The 23,498-nt window shown below is 33.9% G+C and overlaps 2 protein-coding genes across 3 annotated transcripts; one reads left to right on the top strand and one right to left on the bottom strand.

The window, feature by feature from the left end:
- Positions 1-7,468: 7,468 nt before the first annotated feature.
- Positions 7,469-12,465, bottom strand: LOC128674241 (myb-like protein X). 2 transcript variants are annotated; one of them, XM_053752705.2, is made up of 3 exons: positions 12,204-12,465; positions 11,253-11,469; positions 7,469-7,956 (listed from the first exon to the last, which is right to left on the bottom strand). In XM_053752705.2, exons 1-3 carry the CDS (start codon positions 12,378-12,380, stop codon positions 7,529-7,531), a joined length of 822 nt encoding a protein of 273 aa, XP_053608680.1. In that variant the 5' UTR covers positions 12,381-12,465; the 3' UTR covers positions 7,469-7,528. The 2 variants fall into 2 exon arrangements, with proteins under 2 accessions (XP_053608680.1, XP_053608681.1); XM_053752706.2 differs by lacking the exon at positions 7,469-7,956 and adding an exon at positions 8,169-8,731 and having other exon boundaries at positions 12,204-12,455.
- Positions 12,466-19,757: 7,292 nt separating this feature from the next.
- On the top strand, positions 19,758-20,861 carry LOC128674240 (uncharacterized). Its single transcript, XM_053752704.2, has one exon. It carries the CDS (start codon positions 19,800-19,802, stop codon positions 20,823-20,825), a length of 1,026 nt encoding a protein of 341 aa, XP_053608679.1. The 5' UTR covers positions 19,758-19,799; the 3' UTR covers positions 20,826-20,861.
- Positions 20,862-23,498: the final 2,637 nt, after the last annotated feature.

Raw genomic sequence — 23,498 nt, 5'->3', positions numbered from 1 at the left:
TCATGATTTTATTTGAAAATTAAAATTGATTTAGGTACTGCAAATATAACTGTACTGTAAACCTTTATTTTACAGGGATGGTTTTGTTTTATTTCACGACAGGTTGTGTTATATTTATTTAAATGTAACTTAGTTGTTAGAGGTATAAACCATGTAAGCAGCTTTCATATCATAGAATGACTAATTAAATTTTATATAGGTGTTTTTAGATACAAAAACAACCTTTATATTTGGTATGCGCCTTTTAAGTATTTTGCACACGGCACAGTTAATTAATTGCTTTTTGTTCTTATATAGATTATGTTTACGTACAATATATTAATCCTAATACTAACTAATGTTATAAATTCTACGCTCTATCTACCAATCTTCTTTTATTTTATTTATTAAGATACACATAACAAATTGTCACCAAAAAGATACAATGTATACCAAACTAAATATTATAGCTGGGCAACAACTCAACACATGCGTATACAACAAGTTTGAATATAAAAACAAATATAACTTAGAGAGCTAAAAGAAAAGCTATGTATCCGAACTAAATCTATATATGTAACAAAGCAAAGCAATTTAATAATAGCTGCCAAACAAGTTAGAACAAAAGAGTAATACATAAAAATACAATAATTTCTAAGTAAGTATTAATGGAAAGGATTTTGACTAAAAATATAACAATCTAAAAATTAAGTATGTGACGTATTTTGTTTTTGAAGAAGAACAAAGTGACTCTAAAAATAATCTTCTTGAAATTTTGAATATATGTAGTTTGAAGTATGATGAAGGACATAGAAAAAGTTATTTTTCTGATACTTACCTTTACTGACGACCTCGGTAGCGCAGTGGTAAGGTTCTTGCCACTGAACCGAGATATCTCGGGTTCGATCCCCGGTCGTGTCATGATGGAAAATGATATTTTTCTGATTGGCCCGGGTCTTGGATGTTTATCTATATATGTATTTGTTCTAAAATATAATATCGTTGAGTTAGTATCCCATAATACAAGTCTCGAACTTACTTTGGGGCTAGCTCATTCTGTGTGATTTGTCCTAATATATTTAATATATTTATTTATAATATATTTAATATATTTACCTTTAATATCAGAAAAAAATATTTTCTTTTGGATAATTTACGCAATATTTTGAGTGATTGAGTAAAAACATACTTAGTCAGTCACGTTCAAAATTTTCATCTGTATGATATTAGTAGGAAGATAATCTTTATAATATTCGCGTTTAAACGTCAGACAGTATACAGCCAAAAACTGCCGCATTGCAGATCAAAGTTTTTACGTTCTACTTATATGCGCCGAAAGTTCTTATATGCAACGAGTTTTCCATACAAAAACTTTTCAAAATTGCATAAAATTTTACTTAATTTTATACAAAAACTGTGTGGTGTTGTTTTTATGACTTTTAATAAAGTTGATAGAGAAACTTTCAAGTGAATAATTTTTAAAAGATTTTTACAGTAAAGAATGGCGTATGGTTCCGACCTAAAATAGAACCACTCCATATCCTCCCGAGAATGTCGTACGAGGCAAGTAAAGGAAACATAGCCTAGACAGCTGATAGACACCAATAGCATTCACATTCTGCGATTGTAAAAAGACACAGCGAAAGTTTCAAAATTTTTAGGTTATAATTAACGCTTCGGGGCTGTGACGCAAAAGCCTTTGGGCGTCACAGCCCCGAAGACAATCGGGTACATGGGGAGATCATAGAGAGATATAACTATTTATATTTTTTGTTATATTGATCAATAAAAAAATCTTTATTTGAAAACTAAGATGCCCATCCCGACTTTGCTCGGTTAAAAATTATAATAAATTATACACCTAAATCTTTCTCAAAAATCATCCTATCTATTGTTGAAAACCCCATGAAAATCCGTGCAATATTATTTAAGTTTATCGCGAACAAACAGACAGAAGCGGCAAAGGACTTTGTTTTAGGTGAAACCAGCGAAAACCTAATTTTTATTGAAATTATATTAAATATGAAACTTATAATACTTAAAGTATCACCAAGGTACACCGGGGCACTCAAGATTGTAATATCTGTTCTCAAACAATTTAATTTTGTTGACATAGATACTTGTTGCGAGGTACTTATGTGATTAAGATTGCTACTTTACCGGGATACACCACACACAGGTTAAGCACAATCGACGACTAGGCCCCATGTGGGGTGTAATCTCCACCTTACAATAGGAATCATTAGGATAGATGATATCCATACTAATATTATAAGGAGGAAAATAATTGTAATGAATAAAGTCAAAATCAGTAGGACCAATTTTAATAAAATTTGGTACAGAGATAGACGAAATATTGAGAAGTAAATAGGCCTTTAAAGGGTTTTACCCGAGCAAAACCGGGACGCGCCGCTAATGATAAATAAAGCTAGAAAGTCGCTCGGATATACTTGTATATATCTAGAATGGTATATTTTATGGTAATCAAACTTTGAGATTTGTTTTCAAGCGGATCTCGAACTTTCAGGCGCATAGTTTGGAAGTAATATATAATAATGGGCTCAGACGAGAGAGAGAGAGAGAGAGCGAGCTGTACATGTTCAGATGACAGGTATGTATAGTATACCAACTCCATAAGAATTAGATCTAAGTTGAACGCAAGTCTATCATCATCTAGCTAAAGGAGAAAGGTCATTATGTGGTATAAATGGCGGCACCATTATAGTTATAGCAATATTCTTCTTCCGGAAAGTGTTGTGAATACTTAGAATATTGCTTTACAAATATATTGGTAAGTTAAACGAAGTTTAGTATTTAAAAAAAAAAAACTACAATTAAATATGAACGCTCCTACCATGTGATATGTTACAGTTTTGCTTGACTTTTCTCCTAGAGTGACCATTCTGTACGTTAGTATTAGACTTATTCTGTGAGCTCGCCAGCATTTTATTAAATTTAAGACAATGTTGGTTTTGAAAGCCGTTTCAAGTTATTTTTTGATAAATATTCCCAGCAAATTAAGTGTGCAAGAGAAATTTAATAAATTATTTGACGGAGGATTCTAATAACACTTTATTTTTGATAGAAAACAATTTTATTAAGGCCATTTTAATTTGCTGTTTGATAACATAACAATATCAGAATCAGGCGTTATTAAAGTTTTTTCTTGTTAATTATAGCATGGACTAAGCTATTATACGCATAATTAAGTAATTTGGAAGTATACAGAAAAAATTACGATGAAAATTATTTCATATTGTGCCTTTCAGCTGTTTTTTTAGTAACCGATATTTACAATTATTCAGAAAAAAATATGCTTGTTTCAGCAAATCAGGGATCAGCTCTTGTAAAATTTCATTATATTCTACCTATTCCCTAAATTTCATCGATATCAGTCCAGTTGATATTACGTGATGAACACAATCTATTAACAAGTATCTATGTCAATTAGTTTTATACATTACAAATAAACATTTCAATTATTTTTAAGAGACATCACGACGGGCCTCATGGAGGCAACAGGAGATTTGAGAGCTGGCACCTTTTTTGCTCAGCGTGTGAGTCTCGCAATACAGCGAGGAAACGCTGCTAGTGTCTTGGGCACGTTGCCTCTCTGTGGCGCGTTGGAAGATTATTTTTATTTATAGATTTTTTTCAACAATTTGATTTTTGTATAAAAAAATATTAAAATGGTTTTTCTTAAAAAATATTTCAATAAATGATCTGTTCTTAAATATTTGACTAAACTATATAAGCTAGTAATGTCTAAACCGATTAATGATTTATTTAAAACAGTTTTGTCTAGTAAGATTAGCACTTTATTATACTGTGACCAAGGACCATGACTAAGGTGACTTCAATTAACTCAAGCAATAAAACTGCAGGTCTCAAATAGTACTAAAAGCTACAAAGTATGTTATATTAAAAATTAACATATGAATGGCGAGGGCAAGTGCGACAGGGACGCAAGATACCCAGGGCGGCGGCAATGAAAGTGACAGGTGCTGGGAATAGCCAACGTGGGTGTAACAAAAATTTTATCGTTCGGATGAAATTACGAGCAATTTGTTGGAATCGCTCGTTTTAGAAAAAAAAAGTTTCAAGGTGTCTCGTTAATTTTCTAGACATAATTACTATTCTGTTTACGACAACCATTCAATTTATCAGCTAGGTACATACCTTTGTTTATTAAAAGGTGATTTCTAGAGATATAGATGTATAGAACGATTTAAAGAATTAGAGTAGCTCGCCGTTCTGAAAGGAATTTACGCGTCCTGCTAAATATAAAATGTGTAACATTGGAGTAAGTATTGAACAAAATCCGGTGTATATTTATGTCTGAAATTGTAACCGCAAATGTTAATGGTGAATTTACGCTAAAATTTCAAAAATCAATTCGTACGGTTTATTTATTTAGACAGAAACAGTATCACCTTTTTATTCCTTACGGGGCAGACAGATCCAGAAGTTGTGAAACTCGAAGGCCACGTTTAGCTATCAATTATACGTTATCAATTAAAATCAAAGGTTAAGTAAACTAATTTCTTTTCTTTTGTTGTGAGGTAGGTGTGTACCTATATTTACCTTTTTTTTTCGAGAGATTAACATCAAAACCAAATGTGCTTTCATCTTTTTAAGGTGACAAAAACAAAAAGCATTTATAATCCAAGGAAGACTTGATAAAGTGCATAATTCAAACGAGCACACAATATAAATCCGCCATCAGAAAACACGTTAAGGAATTATGGAAGTGTCAGCGTAATCCGGTACAATCCAGTAAGATCTGGTAAGAACTGGCGAAATCCGGTCGCCTCCTTATATTTACGTCTGAAGACTCTGTATTAAATCCCATTTTGTTAACTTGATGTTATTTTCAGCTGATCCCATAAGCTGCGAGTGGTTCACTGGGTTTATATTCCGTGTTTTGTACGTTGATGATATGCCTCAGCAAACTAAATAACAAGAATATAATTAACAGGAATACTTAATTACAAATCATATTGACAATTGTCCAATATGAGCTATTCGTTGACACAAGACAACATTAAGCTATGTTCATTTGACCATGTATACTATATGGATGATATACCTGCAGCATCAAATTTCAAGATGTGAATATGGATTGCTTCTCAGACACAGAAAGCGCCTGATAAAAAAACAGATATTAATATGTAAGACCACTCCATTTTTATTGTTTTTTTTTTACTTCACTTAACCATCTTAGGTCAACTCATCCTTAGAAATCATCACTTAGAAAAGAGATTTTTATAACGCAATACACTTACGGAAGCAATTTACGAAAATCAATGCCTATGCATTTAGATAAGTAATGGCATGTACCATAGACTAATAATTTGAGATATGTTTGTGGGTTCTTTGTTATAATAACATATACAGCTGTCTACAGACAGATGGACCTATGTAGGAGGAGCACCGTTCGAAACGTTTACGCACGTTTTTTTGCCTCTTATAATGAATGACACTTATCTTATTCTTGTATTATCAATTAACCATATTTTAGTTTTTCATTATTTATGATTTTCTTCTGGCTTTTGATTATTGATGCAAGAGCACGCATTTATTGTGATCTATTCGATGACAGAAATTAAAATAGATACATCAAGCGTTCGTACGTGGCACTATTGAGACCTAAAATCTTAATGCTTAACCCTAGTTTATATTTAGGAAATCCTGGTGCCAAAGTTTTAAATTCGCGATTAATTATATCAAAAATAGGTTTCACTTCAACACAATCTATTCCGAAAAACATAATAAAGAAACTCGTTTTAGCAAAAAAAAAACTCTTGTTGTTCCTTTGTATTCCTTTCGGCAATCTGTGTTCCCAAAGCAATGTACGATAAAGGTGTCGGAATCGCAGCATCTGTTCAATTTTCTCCGCTCCACCAGATTTCCGGAAGGTTCCGAATGTTTCGATATTGTTTGCTGCATTTTCATTATACTGAAAGGGTAATGTCATCCAGCGAATACGGCTTTATTAGATTTTTATTTCTTTTTTGCCTGACTGGTAAAGTTGTTTGATTTTTGTCTACCAAGAATTCAGGGATCACAAGAATATATAATCTGAAGTAGCTGTCCAGAATCCTCATACAGAAAGAGCTCAATCAAAATTGGTCTGCCTGCGTAAAAAAGTCTTCGAAGTAACTAAAAACCAAGCATACCAAGTGAATGATAAAATAACAAGATGCGTCATTTCGTAAATTGCAGCATTCCGCCACTCATTCCTATCGTTACATATGGAAGAAATTGTTGAAAAGAATTGTTTCTTGGAGGAGCATCCCAACTTGGCAATATAAGCTGATTTGTTCAAATTTGGGCGAAGTTAAGTTACAAATCAATGTACCTATTGTAGATTTTACTCATACCTTATTAAATTTTAACAAATGTTTTAGCACTAATGTACAGTAATTAAATAACTTTCACTTGTAAATAAAGTAACACAAAAACCCTATATAATTGGAATCTTATACTGCATCGGCAGATATTTCAGAGTACCTTGCTGGGATGGCAATATTTTAAAATTTCAAGACAAAGCCTCTTAGATTTACGGTGGGATTGTGTAAATTGGAAACTTTGAGGAGAGATATATTGTAGCTGGATAAATGCCCTCTTAAACTTCTTCCGTGGACCAGTTTTTCTAGATGTATGATGTCTCTTAATCTGGAAATCATGAGCTTGAATCCTACAGATACTTGTTGTTTTAAAATAAGTACCTAGTTTTTTCTGTATAAAATGACTCCCGCTTTGCATCCATACGAATAACGGGGGAAAAAGTACTACAGGTTTTTTTCTAGTACCAAATTTAATCAAAACATCTCCATTAAAATTCACTTAGATAAGTAAAAAACATACATCCTCACATATTTTAACGATGATGATTTTCGTATGTTTAGCGGTTGTCGTGTAAAGCGGTGGTGGTGTAATGGTTAAGACGCCCGCCTGTGGATCGAAATGTCCCAGGTTCGAATCCTACTCGTGCCACATGAGTTTGTATTTCAATCTGACTCGTGGAGTAGTTTTCTTAGACCACCACTTGCTTCCGGTGAAGGAAACATCGTGAGGAAAGCTGCACACTGGTTATTATTATTACTTGTGTGTGAAATGGAGAAGGCAATGGCAAACCACTCCATTAATAATGCCAAGAAAGTTGTTGTGTGTTTTTCATTCTATGTGTCTATGAAGAGAGCGGTTGTCAAAACAAATAAAATGCCTGAGGATAGCAAGATATGTAATAAATTATATTTTTTTGCTACTTCAATGGAATATATTGAAGAAATGGTGTGTAGGAAGTAAGATATTCGTAATTAGGACTCAAGATAATTACGTATATATAAAAAAACGCTTTGTGCGCAGTTTTTAGGGTAAATATAAATGTAACCAATTTTGATGGAAGAACTTGTGAATTTTGTTTTAATTAGACAACTGGAGATAATTAGCTTAGACATGTTTCAAACATTTGAACCATAACCTTAAGTTATGTAAGTGTACTATATTTCTCCAATTATGTAAAGAAGATGGTGAAATGTATCACTTATCTATCCCAATTGTCGTGCGTATCTTTTGATTTCTTTTTATTTTTGGGTGGATCTTCATTTTCTTCTTCTTTTTCCTCTTCTGCTTCTGCTTCTTCTTCGGCAGGTGGCTGTTCTTTTGATCCTGACTCTTCTTCTGGTACTGAGTCAGTCTTTACTTTCTTACCACCCTTGTTGGATTCTTTTGGGGATTTCTCACCCGAATCAATTTCAACATTTTTCTTTAAAGAAATATGTTTAGTTGTATCAGTATCAGTTTCAGTTTCAACTGTTGTTTCAACATTATCTTTAATTGTTGTTGTTTCAATAATACTCTCAACAGTTGTTACAACATTATCCTCTTTGTCTTTGTCTTTATCATCATCTTCATTTATTGTTTCAATATCATTTTCGTTTGTTTCTGTTTCCGTTTGCATAACCTCTTTTTCTATAAAAATCCAATGAGAAATTAGCTATGAAATTGTATTCAAATTAAAAAGTTTTTGAAACGCGTTTTGACAAAAAGATGTACCTAATTAGTCAAAAAAAATGCGCCCTTACAAAACGCGTGTCAAAAATGTTTTGTTAGTGTACAATTTGGAAATTATCAATTTTAGTCCCTAAATGTGTTTATTTATTCCATAAGATAACATCAGCATGTAATAATAATAATAATAATATTCTTTATTTTTTTAAATTTCAGAAAGCAATATTTCAGAAAGCGACATTGATAATTAAATTTGGTAATACATTTTAATAAATCAGGTATATTAATAAATTTAGATTTATCGAACCGGTGCTGTTCAGTGATGGTCCATACTAATCTATGTACTATGTTATATCGAAAAATATGAAAATATTAAAAATTATTTATTGAAGTTGCTTCCAAATTTATTGAAGTCTTTTCATTCATAAAAGTAGTTTAGAAAATCATTTCTTTTTTTCTGGTTGAGGTTCTTCATCTCCTCCTTCTGGCTTAGGTGTTTCATCTTCTCCTTCAGGCTTGGGTGTTTCATCTCCTTCTGCCTTAGGATTTTCTGCTTCATCTGTTTTAGTTACTTGTTCTCCTTCTCCTATAGTAGACTCTTCTGCTTCATCTGCTTTAGTAGAGTTATCTTCTTGTTGTGTTGTTTCCGCATCCGCATCTGTAGCTTCTTCTTGTTTTGTAGCGGCCTCTGTTTCTTTATCTACTGTTTCCTCTTCTTCTTTAGACGCATCTTCTTCTGCCAAATACAAAGTATTTATAAATTAATATACAGACACATCGTGGTCAATCACTTTATGAGTAATAGCTCTATGGCTTGTAGTAAAAATCAAAACCAAACAATCATTCAATCCAAATATGTTAATTATAGTTTTTGTTTACAGCTTTGCGTTCCGTGGGAATTTCCGAAAATATATTTCGATAGTTTATTACTGTATAAAACATCTTGCATCATTAAATTTTAGCGCTCTATATTCAGTACATTTCTATGTGTGTTGGTAGATTAATCAACCAAAAAAAAAACAAGGTATTTGAAGACAAGTAACAAAAGACTGGAAAAATAATCGGAAGCATTATACAATTTTGTGGCACAAGGATAGGCAAAGGTTTTTTTTTAGTTTTTTTTTTTCAGTTTCTAGGCTTCGAAGATTTGGACAATAGTCATCCAGAGGCATGGTCTTAAAAACGGTGGCGGTTTGTTAAATAAACGAGAATGCAACTTGTGTTGCTCTGTTTCACTACTTCATTTCCTTAGATTCCATGGAATCTTTACGTATGGTGTCCGATAACTTCTAAATAGTCTAAATTTCTAAATAGTTTTGTGAGATGCATACAGGTGAATTGAATAAATTCTGACACCAGTGTTAGCAAATTGCACACTCGTTAACAAAAACAAGAGTGACAATCATCCACTATAGGAAGACCACAGGGTTTAGTGAGTACGTTTGAACATTTTAATGTTTTCATCTGTATCTATACACGTTTCGTATACTCGATTCTTCATCTGTTGTAATCTTTAGCTCACATAGGTGTAACCTGCAATTAGAGTCTTTAACAGTCATATTTTTTATGTAGAACGGCATTTGGTTCATTACTATATTTGAAACAATACTTAACTTTAAGTTATGGATCTACTTAACTTTAAGAGATATCAAATCTGAAAATATTACTAGCTTTATGACTAACAATATTTTAAGTTTTGTTTGAAATTAACGATAACGGCCGAATTATTATTGAAATCGACAAAAATTTTATTATTCTAACCTGATACACTAAAGTTTTTTTTCTAATTTTTAGTTTAATTTTTATATTTAAGTATTGTTTTTTTTACTCTCCGGAAACTTATGGGCCTTGTGTTTTGTGGACAATTCCAAAACGCTGGGTTATGATGGATCATTCTTAAAAATTCTGCGTTTATATCGACTCAACTTTAATATTTTATTGACTCATATTTTATATTCTCGTTCTCACATCGTAACATTATTAAGTCAAACATCTTCTTCAGTCCGATACCATCATCTTCGGCCACGGAAAATTATTTATCTTGATTTGTTTTCTTTTCCGGTGATGAATGAATGAGACGAGCTTTAATATTTATTATTTAAATTTTTTTTATTCCGTTCATCGTACTGTACATACGTATAAAAATCTTTTTTAAATCAGTTATCATGTCAAATTTGTGTGTGCTTACTTCACAAGCAGTTAGAATAGTATGGACCTCACCGCCACCGCTTTGCAGCCTGCCTCAGTTCGATTTGAAGAATAAAAAAAAAGGTACCACATAATGTTCTTTTTTTTCAAATAATTAATTTTTCGAAGCCAAAATTTTGAACACAGTTCTTCTTAAGAGTATAATATATATTGAAGTTAGATTTGCTAAAATTCCCAAGGGAGCAAAGCAACGGGTTATATTGTCAGTGAACATTGAGTGTATAAATTGCACAAGTATTTTTACAGTTTGTAGAGCTTGTGTAAGTTGAAGTGTCTCTATTATATCAATTTACGGATAATTTTTAATGATAGTGGTTTTCAATTTAGACAACATAATAAGTATATCTATACATCGAATTTTCTTACGAGTCCTAATATTTTAAAACAAATCTTACTTATTGTTCAATTTTGTTTAAAATAAATCAAATGTCAGTTCAAACCTATTTCTAAAATAAGTAATTTTCTAAAATGTCTATTACAACTTAAATTGCTGTAAAATCATAAAAAGATATGGTGAGATTGTGTACATAATAAGATTTGTAAGAAAAACGGAGTTTAGGTGATGAATGTGCTGGGAGAATAAAGGTTTAAAAATTTGGACTGCCGTTTATGACATAACCAATCCAATTCTCGTGAATTGTTTTTATGAGCTCCTTCGTACTTTGAGAGGCAAGCAAACCCGTTATTCACGTTTGCTATCTTTGCAGGATGTCTTTATGAGCAGTTCTTTATTAAGGGTGAGTTCCACCGTCAAATTTCACGTTGGTTATAACTGGCGCGCCGCTGACGTTTAGACAGAATGGCGTACTTTGCGTTTTTATGCGCACGTTAACGTCAAAGTTGTCCATGCAACCCATCCTAAATCTGAACGTTTTCTAAATTTAGATCAAAAACATCCAGAATTCAGAATTCGAATTAAGTAATTTTTTTTTTTCGCTACCCAAATTTGAATTTTGATTATATTATCTTTTTCTGTAATTAAATTTAATTTTGGATTAAAAAATTGCTAGATACTGGCCATTAAGCCATATAAATACAGAAGAAATTACCTGTAGCAGCTGTCGTAGGTTTCTTGGTTGTACGTCGTTTATAAGTAACATGTTTATTATTCTTGTTATGACACCCAACGTAAATATTGACGGATATCGGTCTATTGTAGACCGAAAGACGCACGACTATGAACTTCTTCATGATTCCGCCTCTGATTATTTCAACTCTAGGATTGGCATTGCTGCCTAAGCGATCTACTACTCTAAAGTAGGTTATCTGTGAAACACATACAATTTTACCCTCAAAAAATTTGGATAAGTAATACCGAAAGCCATTCGGCTAATGGTTTCGATAGTGAACTTTCGATAACATCAATATTATCGATTGCATAAAATGCGGCAGTACTAATATTTTTTTTTAATGTCAATAGCCATTTAGGTTATAGCATGGATTTAATAAGTACTTCGTAGTGCCTACTAATTCCATGGGTTATAAATACAAAATCAAAAACATTTAGCCATTTATGGGTGCTGTGACATATATTTAATGACTTGTAATGATTGGTACTTGTACGTAACTTGTAGGATAGAATGAAACGGTGGTGGTGTAAATGGTTAAGGCGCCAGCCAATTAACCAAAAGGTCTAACGTAAGGAATACGCAGCATTGATCGTTGGTAGGCCACGTCTTGACCTTCTTTGGTTAGTTGTAAAATTACAGGCGAATCTTCAAAACTTTTATGTTTATTTTTTACACGTACGCTTCGTTGCGTCATAACCGCGAAGGATGAGATATAATATCCTTGCGTGTCCCAGTCTCACTAATATTAGAAATGCGAACGTTTGTGAGGATGTACGTGTGTATGTTTGTTACTCTTTCATGTTAAATGTACTGGACGGATTGTTATGAAATTTGGTACACGGGTAGAATAACACATAGGATATATTTTTCCTGCAATTGCCAGAGAGAGCGAAGTCCCGGGGCGCAGCTAGTAAACGATAAATCTCTTACCGGGCATTTGAACAGCTTGCCATACTTCGCATAAGTTATTCTCCCAGGCATCCTCGGCTTGTACAATTCATCGGCTGCTACCAAAAAATCATTTCTTTCAAACATGCCAAAGTAAAAATCTCTGCAGTAAACGATCTCCACAAAACATATTAAGAGGAAAACCAACACGTTTCTCATTTCAAACTAATGGCAGAGAAATAAATTTGCCACATTTCTTATCTAAGGTTTAGTGCCTGTATTTGGTACTTAGTGAATTAATAAAGTGTTAAAATATAATCGATTGACGCAGTTCGGTGTAATAAATGTTCTTATTCTTAGTAATTGTTGAAGTAATTAAATGTTATGTATACAAGGTTGACGCAATTATGTATTTTTAGTATATGCTCGCGACTTCGTTTGCGCGTGAACATACTATTACGGTGCCCGGGGAAATCTCGAGATATATTACAAATGCGAAAGTTTGTGAGGACGTATGCGTGTATGTTTGTTACCCTTTTGCGCAAAATTTGGTACACGGGTAGAATATAACATAAGGTACTTATTATCCCGAAATTCCCACGGGAGCGAAGCCCCGGAGCGCAGCTAGTTAAATATAAATATAACTGTTAGTTACATACAGTTATACCTTGTTTCCGTATGATTGATAATCTCATAATCCATCAATCAGGGTAAAATGAAGTTATCTTTGATGTAGGCGCAAACCCGAGGGAAAATATCGTGATATTCCGCCAGATTTCAAAAGGAAAATGGAGCTAATAGACTGAGCAAATTATTACACAACACTTACATAACATTACGGCGAAAATAGCGTATTCTGTTATTTAACTTGCAATGTAATTATATATGTCCTTATGTCTATCGTGAATAGAAGATTGCAACTCAAATTTGAAACCGATATCTTCAACTGATTGAGCTGAAGTTTTCTACACACGTTCAGTTTGGATGACAATGTATTATTATAATGACCTAGGAACGGCCCCAGACGCAGGAGCTCCTCGACGGTTTACTGTTCGGACATGACTTTTTTGTCACTCATTGATTCTATCTGACAACAATAAAAGTTTGTGTCTAAATTTAATGTGTATAATAAAACTTATTTTATAGTATGCTAGATGTTGCCCGGGGCTTTGCTCCCGTGGGAATTTTGAGATAAAATATAGCCTATAGTAATCTTGGATAATGTACCCCTCTAATGGTGAAATAATTTTTGAAATTCGGTTCGGAAGTTTTGCAGATTACCCGCCTCAAACATGCAAACTCACAAAGTCACAAACGCTTACCAGTTTATAATAATAGTATAGATTGGGCAAACGAGTATGCGGGTATCCTGATGGTAAGCAAACACCGCAGTCCATGTACACTGGCAACCCGATACAATACAATTTGAGAAACCGATAGACTTTTTTCTTGAAGGGGCCAATGTTGAAACTATTGGGGAACACAGCTGAGGGAAGCAATTAGCTATTAAGAATACGTGTCCCTTACTTGCCTTGTTTCTTGATATCCACGGGAGGATATAGTGCTCTTATTATAGGGCGGGACCTCACACCTCTAAGACCAATCACTTTCACTCACTTTTTTTCATAATCACATCACTTTCTTTATTAAGCATCATAAGTGCGAGACAAGGATAACCAATTATGAAATGATATTATGAATCAGTTAAGTGCTTTACTACACATATTTTGCTAACAGAATCCAGACTCAAGAGTTCGTAAAATTTTATAACATAAATAAAAATTCCAAATATGTACCACATCGACCACATTTTTTCATAGAAAATTAAATGAAAATATTATATTGCCCTACAGTGTTTGCGCAAGGGCCCTTTATAAATTGTTCCCGTACACTCGCGTGCAAAGTAATTGGGTTAAAATTTAATCAGATTTTTGTATGTGAAGAAAAAAATAACATTTTTAATTATTATGCTTAAACGCTGGAGAACCACAGCACGCAATCTTGCTCTTGATTTATATGATTTGAGCTCGTTCTGTTGTTTTTGTTTTGATTTTATATTACACGGGTTTTTTTATTGTTATTCAGTGCTTGAAAGATTACTTTTTAAGTCAAGCGAGTTTATTGTTGCACTAGATGATGCCTGGGGCTTCGCTCCCGTGGGAATTTTGAGATAAAATATAGCCTATAGTAGTAATCTTGGACAATGTACCTTTCTAATTGTGAAAGAATTTTTGAAGTCTCAAACATACAAACCACAAATTCTTACCCCTTTATAATAATAGTATAGATAAATGAAATATCAAAGCTATTCGTTCCTATATTGTGATATTTATTCACACTTATCCGTTGTACAGATTTTCTACGACTGCGCAAAATAGACCTAATTACCTCTGATTACTTCAGCAGCCATTGAGCGTTGGAGCCCAGGGACAGGGTTCTTTTTCTACTCCATTTCCCACGGCCTTTGGCATCCTTCATCCTTACCAGAGCATTGGTACGAATTAATCCTTGACAACATAAAGCCAGCATTTTTTGGGTTTGCGTCTTCTGCTATTGCCAGCCATTTGTTTCCTACGTAACATGTGACAGATTACAGTAGCGGACCCTGGGCTTCGACGCTCAACGGCTGAGGAAGAAACCGGGAAAACGCTCAGATGACAGATATGTGACAGTCCCATTTACTAATTATTATAGAAAAAGTTCTGCTCTGATTTTCATTTGGAATGATTGTACAAAGTTAAGATGATATAAATTATAGCAACAATACATTAACAAAAATCACATCGCACCATTACAATAATGCGTCCGATGAGTCTCTGATAGTATTGTTAACGCCCTCAAATCCGGCTTTCACACTAATGTGTTTATTTATAAACGATTTCCTACCATCCTTTATCATGGAAACATACGGACGCCAAATTTCACTGAAACGACAAATTATATTTAACGTTTAAACATTTGTCGTTTCAGTGAAATTTAAGGTACCTACTTTTTAATCCAAGCTATTAAAATAAAAATGACAATAAAAAACAACAAAATCCTTATCCGGACTTGTCATAATAATATATTTTGTCTACAAACCTACTAACCCGAAAGCGTGTTTGTTCTTCTTTCACATCAAAACGATGCATTGGATTGTGTAATTATATTATATATATATATATATATATATATATATATATATATATATATATATATATAATTTTTAGTGTAGAGACAGTTGTAAATCTTTTCGATAGAAGCCAGAAGCCTGTATATTCCTGGAGGAATATATTATAGGCTTCTTTTAGCAGCAGGCGGATCTGCGAGCAATAGCTCGTTATATATACTTAATATAAATAATGCAATATTGTATACAAACCGTTTAAAAAGTAGTTTGAAAGATCTCAGTTTACTGATAGATAAATGTATTTCACATCTTTGTAACTTCAGTTGTATTCCAATTTCAAATAAACAAAATCGATTTTTTCCATTACTATCAAACCATTTTAAATTAGGTATTTACATTGACGACCTCGGTGGCGCAGTGGCAATGTTCTTGCCACTGAACCGAGAGGTCCCGGGTTCGATCCCCGGTCGGGTCATGATGGAAAATTATCTTTTTCTGATTGGCCCGGGTCTTGGATGTTTATCTATATATGTATTTGTTATAAAATGTAGTATCGTTAAGTTAATATCCCATAACACAAGTCGCGAACTTACTTTGGGGCTAACTCTATCTGTGTGATTCGTCCTAATATATTTATATTTATTTATTTATTAATTTTTTACATTCATATCAAAATTGAGAAAGAAAATGCGCGTTTCCGTGTCAAATATCAACCCCCGTGTTTCCACCCTCCCATTATGGCTGGTAGGGGATGCATGAGGGATGTATAATACTATAATAGGAAATAGCTAATGTAACATGAGGGTGCATTTTTGTATGCACTTGCTATATTGCTCAATATTGCTTTTTTGTATTCAAAGATACACTCTCCTTTTTTACGACTTTAAGGCAATATGGTGGCAATTTGCAACATGTTTGTTTTATGTTCTCATAAAAATCACTGGGTACTATTCGGCTACATGCTCAGTCCATGATACTTAAATACTTTTCGTATGGGGTTTAGATATTTGAGCGTGAATGAGTACATAACAGTTTGCAAGTAGGATGATTATTTTAAAGTCAGTTATATGTAACACCGACTCCACACTGTCGCCGTTCATTACATAATTTATATGCGAACTTTTTGAAAAACCAGCAATGTATACCGAATCCGATAAGTTCGGTGAATTGATCAGAGATAGTGTGGGGCTGGCATTAGATGTTAAGGCTGCTTTTCCACCTGAGAAGAACCTCGTTTAACACAACTCTAGTGGAAACGGCTTAGCGGCACTCCGCCAGGTAAATTAATGGATTCTATTGGTCCATCAAAATACTCATCCTTCACTACGCATTCTTGTACATGGCTGGTGGAAACGCAGCCAGTGGCTCGTATTAGTTAACATTGACGTTAAAATAAACCTACGCGCAGATAAACGCTAAGTATGCCAATTTGTCTGGTCGGCAGCGGCGCGCAGGTTGCAGTTAAACTTCAAACTTGATTGGTGCAACACACTCTTAAATGTTATTTAGTTAGAAGAACATACACAAATATTTCTTTCATTTTTGTCTTTACAGAGATGAAAGGGTTATAATATAATCAGCTTATCCCGAAGACCGTTAGTAATGGCTTTTAAACGTGAATCCTTGAAAGGAAACAAAATTATTAACAAACTTTCGCTTTATAATATTTTCTACGTAGTGAAAGTCAAATCATTTAGTATGAAATAATACTTTTTACAGACGCTTTTTCAAATTACATAATGATCAAAGCTACAAACTACTAGCATTTCGGGAAGACACTGCTGAGAAGAAATGTCAAAGGAAAGGTATAAAATCAAAAAATATATAAAATCATTGAGATTAATAACATTTCTAATATTCATTATGCCGGTCTGCTATATCGGATTGCCCGGGTTCGATTCCCGGTCTGGTCAAAATGAAAAAAATATCTTTTTCTGATTGACTTGGGTCTTGTATGTTTATCAATGTATAAGTTATAAAATTTAGTTTCGTTAGTACACTATAACATAGTTCTCAATCTTACTTTGGGGCTAGCGCTATCTGTGTGTTTGTCTGTTTTAATCTAGTGTCTAGTATATTATGTATATCAAATTCAATGTTGTATACATTTAGCAATAAAATACCTCAGCACAGTGTGTGTGTTTGTGTGTCCACAACTACTAGTGAGACGTCAGCAAACGTTAGCTCAGACCGGACGGAAGTATATATAGTCGGTAATTGGCGACAGAGAGATGTAATATGGGAAATTCTAGGAACAGGTTTTTAAATTGCTTTTTAAAACAATGCGTAGGTATATATTTATTATCTGCTATTCACAACATTTTCTAATATTATTTTGTTTAATGTAAATTAAAAACACAAACATACATATCTTGGATATAAGTTTCAACAAAGTATCTGAAGGGCTACCACGATACATACAGACAAGTGGCACGTACACATGAACGTTACCTGTCTCTTTTTCCCTTGTTATGTACGCATCGTATGAAAAAGAGAAAACCAATCTATATCTATACTATTGTTATAAAGAGGTCATGAGTTTGTATGTTTGAGGCGGGTAATCTCCGAAACTACCGAACCGATTTCAAAAATTCTTTCACCATTAGAAGGCTATAATATCCAAGATTGCTATATTCTATATTTCATCTCAAAATTCCCACGAGAGCAAAGGCCTGGGCAACATCTAGTCATAAATAAATTAAAACTCTTTATCACACTTAGAATTACGTTTACGAATAAACTTTCCTTTTTGATATCTGTTAGCTCCATAAGATGAAACACCCCTAGTGTGGAACCAAGAATGGGGAATGGCCTCATAATTCCTGCCGAGAGAGACATTCCCTGCACCCAATTAGCGACTACCCTCAATGTACAGTCGACAGCAGATAAACTTACCTAAATTCATTGCAACTTTGCTACTATTCCTTCCCCGTAGATGCCGGTGCAGGGTTATTTAACATGAAGTGGGCTGTATGGGTGCACCCTAATATAAAGGTAATCTCAAGAAACCGAACTTGGTCTTACTTTAGGTTGGTTTTACAATATTTTGTTTTTCGCACAGACATCTAATGCAGATAGACACCGCATCGTATTGGGCCTTATTGTAAAAATGTCTGTTCCATGCATTAATAATTGGATTTATATTTATTAATACCTTGGACTTGGATGTTAGAAACGATGGTGGTGTCTGGTTAAGACGTCCGCCTGTGGATCTCAAAGCTCCCAGGTTCGAATTCTACTCATGTCATAAGAGTTTGTATACCAATCTGACTCATATGTAGTTAGTTTTAATAAGCTTTCGGTGAAGGAAAATATCGTTGTTCATCAACTAGTTTGCAGGTTGCACATTGTTTGTGAAATGGAGTGGGCAATGGCAAACCACTCCATTAATAGTGCCAAGAAAGTTGTGTGTGATTCATTCCATGTAATGTCCATGATCCTCAGCCATGAAGAAATACGACTGATATATAATGTACCTATATTTATCAATAGTATTATTTTTTGCAGCTAGCCGCAACGTCCTTTTTTGTCAATTGAACAAATGGATTTTTGGGTAATTGGGAAGCCAATCGGTAACCTGTCCTTGGGCGACTGGATGCGTTGATTCAAGACGCCCAAAATGACCTGTTGTAGTAACCTTTGGGTAGTGTAAGGAAGAAAAAAATTGTGCAACACTGACAAAAGATTAATGACTGGTAGAGAATGCCATAGAATGGGGTTAAGTCCACTATTTGTACACATTACTTATAACTTTGTTCATTACAGTTTAAAAAATAAAGGTGTGACATCTAAGTTAATGTATATCAGTATGTTTACGTGACTTAAATATTAATATCCAATATATAGGTAACAGCCATATCTACTAGAATATAATTTGATGATTTTCATTCTGATTGCATCATTATTAAACTAATTGCTTAAGCTAAGACTTAGCGACAGACTCTGAAGTGGCTCAGATGACAGGCAACTACTTACAGTTTAAAAATAATACGTTGAAGTGTGACAATGTCCACTTGTATACAAAATCATGTTTATTCCAGTTAAAATCCATACATTTGACCTACATAGATATTATTGTTGAACAAATTAAATTACCTACATTATTTAAGAATTCAATGAATCAAGACTATCATATGAATCCTATTCTAAAGACTTGACGTTTGACGAAATGTAAAAACGTCTACAAAGAGTTCTGAGAAAGATCTTAAGAGAAGTGAAAAAATATGTTGAGTTAAATTTTAGTTTTTTTTAATTATTAGTATTAGTTAATTTTTTTGAGAGGGACTTACTTCATATAAGTAATAAGGACGTTATATTAGCCTTAATCTTTAATACCATAAAATGCAATCTACAAATTTAGTACATTTCAAACTATTGACATAACTTTCAACCCCTATCTACCTAACCGAGTAAACCAAAAGAATAACTACCCAATTACTTGTATCAAACTAGATTTTATTACAAACACTCCAATTAACTAAGAGTTCCAATTTGGCAGTCATTAGCTGGCGGTGAAACAAAGCGGCCCAATGTATCGAACACTATTTTTATTATATTCTGCTTCCTATTTATCATATTTTTTAGTCGCCAGCAGCGATGTCTCGTCTTTCCAACTGCTTGCAAGATTGTCCTTCCCAACAGTCGAAACGAAGCCTTACAACATGCCAAACTCTAACGAGATCAATCCTCGTGGAAACTACGGGGCGGAGAAATTCGAGAGACTCCAGGAGTATTACAGTTACATGAACGGCAGGATGAAGGAGCCACACAATCCGACTGAGCGAAAGGAGATCCTTGAAACTGGCGCGAAAAAGCTATACGCCTTCATTGACACCCACATCAAAGATCTGAAGCGATTGCTCTTCGCCACTGACACCTGTCTCATGTCCATGGTACTTCTGAAACTGAACAAGAAAATGGACACGTCAGAAACCAAGATAAAATCGACGCAAGCCAAGATTCCCTTCGGACTTTACACCAGCCCTGAATTCAAATGCTTAGGCACATCTTATTATATCGTATCAGCGCATAACCAAGAAGATGCGCAAATGATCTTGTCTAGTGAGAGGAAGCCTCATTGCTACACTTTTAGAGGTGCTTTTGCTTTCAATGGCTACTACCATCGCCATTCTGAAACTACGTACGTAGGACCTCATGCAGAGCAGTTCCAAGCTAAAGATCCGAGTCAAGGTCTATACTGCCATTCAGACGACAACTGGAGCGATGCGCAATGCATATATAAGATCAATCCTCGCGAAGAATTCCCGGAATCTGTCGAATACGAACCTAAAGTGTCGTACTGGTGCGGGCCATATCGCTACTTCATTCCAGCCACGACAGACGTGCGATGCATCTTCTCCATATTCTCAATGAACTTCATCTTCAGGTTTGGCTACGACGGCGTGACGTACAAGAGTTCAGATTTGTCGTTCATGTACCAAAATGGGCAGGTGTTCTACACGGACGAGCCGTGGGCTGGCATGTCTTGCTGGAACTGGGCTTGCAAGTGGCGCCACAATCAGAATATGCGCTCTAACGAGTTCTTTGTCAATTAATCGTGGATTAAAAATGTTGAGTATATTTTTAAAGTACTAATTTTATTATTTAGCTGCATCCCACGGCCGCTCGCGTGGGTCAAGTGTTTTATGACAAAAAAATGTGACCTTTGACACAAACATCATTGCATGTCGTAGACTTACTTGTAGACCATTGAGTAAATTGCATCCCAATCGTCTTACAGTAAAACTTATGTAGAACTCCAAATAGACCTATGTGATAATATAATACTACTAACATTTTTCTTATAGGAAATCATTTAATTTATAACAAGGCCAGTAAATCCTTTAACAATAGTGGATTTTATAACAACGTATCTTTCAGTAACAAGAAATCCCTAAAATACCTCTTTTCAATCGGCCGGCTTACATTACTCATATAACCGTCAAAAAATAAAAAGGTACGCTAAAGAGGGATTTGTTTGAGCCCTTTTTCTGTCAAATGAGGCGTGGCATGACTCAGGATATCACTCACTGGTGTAACGAACGCACGAAATATCCAATTTGATAGGATATAATATTTCTTATAGCTTTATTACGATCGATACGGGCAGCTGTAACATACATAGAGGTAGGATATTTTTAGATTGTTAAGGAATTTTAGGGTGGTCAGCGTCAACTTTGACGTTAACTTTAACGTGCGCAGAAAAATGCAAAGTACTCGTAAGTAGCAATTTGTCTAAACTTCAGCGGCGCGCCGGTTAAAATACGCGTTGAATTTAACGGACTATTCACCCTATATGACTCATGTGAAGACTGCATGAAAAAAAATAAAAAAATTAAAAACAATCTAAGGGTCAATTTTCGTAAAGTCTTTATTTCTTGCGGGGTAGACAAAGACCAAGCGTAGAACTGAGAAATTCCAAAGCTCTACGTAGCTGTATTTAAATGTTTGAAAAATCCATAGATCGAATATCGGCTCCAAACACAATATCCGTGTTCAATAAGCTATTCTATTATACTTATATTAGCGAAAAACTGAAACTTACGTACGTATCTTATATCATAAATTCCGGCATTTTATGAACTTCCGATTCATCGGTCTTTGGAGATGCATAATCATAAAGTTTTAGTTCGACATTCACTTGAGTCAAAATCATACTCGTATTTTTTTCCTCTTTAATAAAATTTCCTGGAAACTTTTAAAAATTCTCTTAATCATATTATTTGATATGATTCTCTTCTCTATTATATTTTATATGCTTCTGGATACTAACACCGACACTAACACACATTTATTTTATTGTCTCTTTGGAAAACTATCTCACATTTTTATTACCTCATTAAGGTTTTTTCAACACGACTGAGAGCAGATCAAATTGTGCATGCTGTGTTAATTAATTTATACTCGTTTAAATAATCTTACACATTATTCAGCCATTTAGCGAACCAAATATATATAAAATGAAGTAAATTATCATTATATAGTATAAAACACCTTCCCGCTGTCTGTCTATCCCTATGTGTGGTTAGATCTTTAAAACTACGCAACTGATTTTGATGCGGGTTTTTTAAATAGATAGATTGGTTTAAAATAGCAATCAATAAATTCCTTTTATTCTAATAAACAATTTAGAATCAAGCAAAACAGAAAAAAAGGTTATTATAAACGTGAAAGAATGTTTGTTTGTTACCTCTTCACGTTCTATTTACGCAACCAATCTCGTTGAAATTTTCTATATAAGTTGAAGTACGGATAGGAAGTATCCTATCCGTACTTCAAGCTTCTACAAGCTGAACAGTAGTTCATCTTGGAAAAATAACTGCTCCCGTGGGAAATTCACGAGGGCGCAGCCGCGGGCGGAAGATAGTTGATTATAATCTTTAAAAATCCGTAAGACATTAAATTATGAAAGTTTGGGTGCCTGCGTAATCCTGACACAAAGTGCATAAAGGAACCTTTGAACGATGAAAATTAATTTAACTTCACAGTATAAAGGATTTTTCATGAAAAATCTGCGAGCAGTATTGTTTGAAAGTCCCTCTGGGAAAAAAAATATTTGCTCCTTTTAATTACTTGGCGGAGGAGAAATTTTCTCGAGTTTCATAAAGATGATAACGCTAAGAAGTTAGTTCGTCATATTCTTTGGGATTTTTAACATTTCTTTTTATTCTCCGCGACAGATCCGTAGTTTTATCATTTAGTTTAGTTTTGAGCTCTTTAATTTGTTTAAATACGCAATTTTAATTGCATATGTTTGAGTATTAGATAATCGACTGCGCCATTATTTTACGCCGTACATGATAAACCAAGCAATTTAACTTAAACAAACTTATATCGATTAAAAAAAAAATTCAATAGAAATTGAAATTGAAACGATTGTAGATTCCATCTATCGTTTTCCATAGACTTTATTTTAGTAGTATTATTTTTTTATTTTCCGGACTGACACAGGCGAGGCGAGTAGTGTACCGGCATTATACTATAAAGAGAGACCTCAAAGTGATAGCATTCATTCAGAAATTAGATCTTTACAGTCACTTGTTGAAGTCAAATTTTAAATTTCATATTATTTCTCAGAAAGCTACCAACAAATAGTTCTCAAACATTCTTCTGAGAATATTTAATTTAAAAAAGTAACAAATCATACCACTTTGTTCACATGAACACGTACACTAACGGGCAAAAACTTCGGCACTTTCCCCGGGCCACATGTAACTTTGTAACTTGAA

This window comes from Plodia interpunctella, chromosome 12, assembly GCF_027563975.2.
Source record: "Plodia interpunctella isolate USDA-ARS_2022_Savannah chromosome 12, ilPloInte3.2, whole genome shotgun sequence".
Taxonomy (NCBI): Eukaryota; Metazoa; Arthropoda; class Insecta; order Lepidoptera; family Pyralidae; genus Plodia; species Plodia interpunctella.
The sequence above is the reverse complement of the archived record's forward strand: the minus strand, read 5'-3'. Positions and strand labels throughout refer to the sequence as shown.